Source organism: Leptopilina heterotoma, unplaced genomic scaffold, assembly GCF_015476425.1.
Source record: "Leptopilina heterotoma isolate Lh14 unplaced genomic scaffold, ASM1547642v1 Lhet_90, whole genome shotgun sequence".
In the NCBI taxonomy this organism is placed as follows: Eukaryota; Metazoa; Arthropoda; class Insecta; order Hymenoptera; family Figitidae; genus Leptopilina; species Leptopilina heterotoma.
Window position 1 is genome coordinate 1,881,704 of NW_025111194.1, and position 3,123 is coordinate 1,884,826.

At 31.7% G+C, this 3,123-nt stretch overlaps 1 protein-coding gene across 1 annotated transcript; it reads right to left on the reverse strand.

Moving 5' to 3' along the window:
- Positions 1-240: 240 nt before the first annotated feature.
- LOC122511816 lies at positions 241-2,230 on the reverse strand. The gene has a single exon (XM_043627312.1). It carries the CDS (start codon positions 2,194-2,196, stop codon positions 535-537), a length of 1,662 nt encoding a protein of 553 aa, XP_043483247.1. The 5' UTR covers positions 2,197-2,230; the 3' UTR covers positions 241-534.
- Between the last annotated feature and the right edge of the window lie 893 nt (positions 2,231-3,123).

The following is a 3,123-nucleotide window of genomic DNA, read 5'->3' on the forward strand; positions in this document are numbered from 1 at the left end:
ATCACTTTATTAATTTTATTGGAATTTCTGAGTCAATTTTGATAAAACATTCGTGATAAGCAAAAATGATGAAATTGAGGAAATAGGATTGTACATTTACTGTTTTTTGATAATTTTAATTCCATAAACTGAAGAAAGCATGAGATATAATTTTAATTATTTATTCATATTTAATAACAACCAACAACCAACATGTGCCTTATAAAATAGAAATTTTTTTCTAAAACATATAAATCGGTGAGAACTACATCAAAAGAATAATCATACAGATTGAAAAGTCGATATTTGACCTAGATTTTTGGTAGAAGGAAATATACAATTTGCAAAAACTAGTTAAAGCTTTAGTGGGAAATTTCAATTTAATAACACGTCGATATCATTTACAATGAAGTAATAAAATAAAATGTTAAAATATTAACGTAGTCGTAAATTTTGAAAATAGATCAACTAGGAAAACAGTAAAAACAATTTTGATATAATATCAAAAATTGCATTCACAATTTTTAGAGTTTAGCCTTTTTAAAAATTTATAATTCAATTCCATGCTGTGGAGCTTCTTTTGCCGCATTTCATCATCAGTAATTCGCCAAAGAATGCCAAAAACGATGCACTACATCCAATAATCATTATTCCAAGTAGAAACGAAGTTGTCTTTACAGTAACATCTTCCTCTGTACTTTCTTCCTCATTTTCATCAGTAGATTCACTATTTGAATTTTTTCTGTCAGAAAATTGCCATTTCTCAACAAGTCCAGCGCTCGCCAATTCCAAATACAATGATGAAAATTTTCCAATAAACGGCGATCCTGGTTCCATTAAAAATGCATTCATCGAAGAATACAAATAATGATCAAGATGTTTTAAACCCTTCCTTCGATCTGTACCTCGTGTCTGATGATCGGCAACAGATAACTTCATAATACAGGCGACATTTCGTTTCGAAAGCAACACATCAATGCAATTCTCATAGTTGACAATACGCTCATCTTTCCACCATTCTCCCACTTTTTCAATATCAACAACTTTTCTCATTTCTGGAGCAACATTCAATGAACAACTTATCAGTAGATCGCTCTTCATTAAGTCAGTCAAAGTATTCATTTTTATTTCCTCTTTTACTTGAAATTGAATATCAGTCAATGAGGAAATAATATTCGACGACCAGAAAAAAGAGGTAATCAAAAAAACTAAGAAGAAACATTTCTCCTTAAATTTCTCCGGCTCTCTCGGCAAGCCCAATCCAAGTAAAATTTGTAAAATCGCGAATTTGTTCCAAATTGTCTTGTCAAATTTGCCAAAATACTCAACAGTCCAGCTTATTGTTGCACATAATGCAATCACTATTAATGAATAGTAGAAGGAACTGCCAATTGACATTTGATATGATGTCTTCTTAAAAAGTGGAAAGAGAAATACGTAGTGATCCATTTCGAAATCCATGCTTTCGATTAGATTTCTTGGACAAATAGCTTTTGTGGTTATCGATCTACCGCCAACCATTCGGATCCTGTGATCTATTAGATCTAGTAAAAAACCACTTGTCTTTGATTTTAGGCAACCAAATTTCCCAAAACGACTTACGTTTGATTGAATGAAACTTATTTTAAAATTCATCAATCTTGCGAATTCTTTGAGAACGGATGCATCTGGTCCTGAAATGTCGATTGAATTATTTTTTGATTTCAATAGAAAAAATGGAGGCGAATCAAAGACTCCCACTTTGAATGGATATCGATTTAGATTTTTTAACTTGTCCGGAAATAGTTCAGTTTGGCGAGAAAATGATCTTGTTGTATAGGAAATGAAAGGATTAAGTTGATGAATAGTGACATTTTCTTGAAGAACTTCCAAAATCGTGAGGTCGAGGAATAAATTCTTCCACATTCGGTCAAGAAATTCTTTGTAAATTAAAGGATGGTCAACATCCAAGAAGATGATAATTAGACATTTTGGTCGAGTAAGTATTCCGGAGGAGTTACCAACAAATTCTAGCATTTTCTCAAATTCGGAGAAATTTGACTTTGTCAGTGTTGCAACAATTGTGACCAGAGTATTTCTGGGATATGGCATTAATCCGATTTTGTTGAAGTGCTTTTCGTTTTTTGCAATAAACGAAGAATTAAAATACAAAACTGTATGTTTTGCCTGAAATTCCTCAAGGATATGATCAAACATTTTGTTATCTTCAATAGTCATCAGGAGGATCTGACAAATTTTCGAATCATTTGTAACGGACGCTGATATCTCTTTTAGCCATTTTGGTTTGTCAACAATTTTTTTAATCTCTATGTCACAAAACCCAAAAGCGATTAAGAAATAAATCCCCATCAGTTTAATAATCATCGTTGCTACTTATTTCTGAAAAAAATACGATTACCGTTTTTTGGGGTTCTTAAGGAATGATAGTCGAAGAAGTATTTTCTACTTACGGTTTTTTGGAAACAATCGTCAAAATCTGATCTGCATGGTTCCTTATGAATTCTAAAGTCAACTTTGTTATTTGCTTCTCTAGACATTATTTATGACTGAAGAATTTTTCATCATTCGCAGTTGGCTAATGTTCCACAACAAAATAATAATTTCTGGAAAATTGCTAGTTGTGAATAATATGTCAGACCTTCTGCTAACATTAACTGCAGGCATTTTCAGAGTTAATCAATGCTTTTGTTTTTCGCTTAGAGAAAATTAATACTATCACCAAGGTCTATTACAGTAATTATATTCGTACAGTAGAAATTTATGATCGTAATGTTCTGTATTTGATAATGTTTGCATGAAATATGGTATCTAGGGCAATATTTGACCTACATTTGTAAAACATTAACTGTATACATTTTCACAGCAAATCAATGTTTTTGTTGTGTTTTTCGTTGACGTATCATTTTTAAATTCCTTTGGAGATTGGCTTTCTTCTTTAAAACATTGTAAAGCAATTCGCCAATGAATGCCAAAATCGATGCAGAACATCCAAAAACCATTGCGCCAATCAGAAAGGATGTTGTCTTCACATTAACATTTTCTTCTGAATTTTCTTCATAATTTGTGTAACTCTTTGAAATTTTCTTGTCATAATATTGCCATTTCTCAACAAGTCCAGCTCTTGTCAATTGTCGATACAAAGAC

Excerpts from the sequence above, each read along its gene's own strand:
- LOC122511816 (XM_043627312.1), bottom strand. The coding sequence starts at position 2,196 with ATGACTATTGAAGATAACAAAATGTTTGATCATATCCTTGAGGAATTT.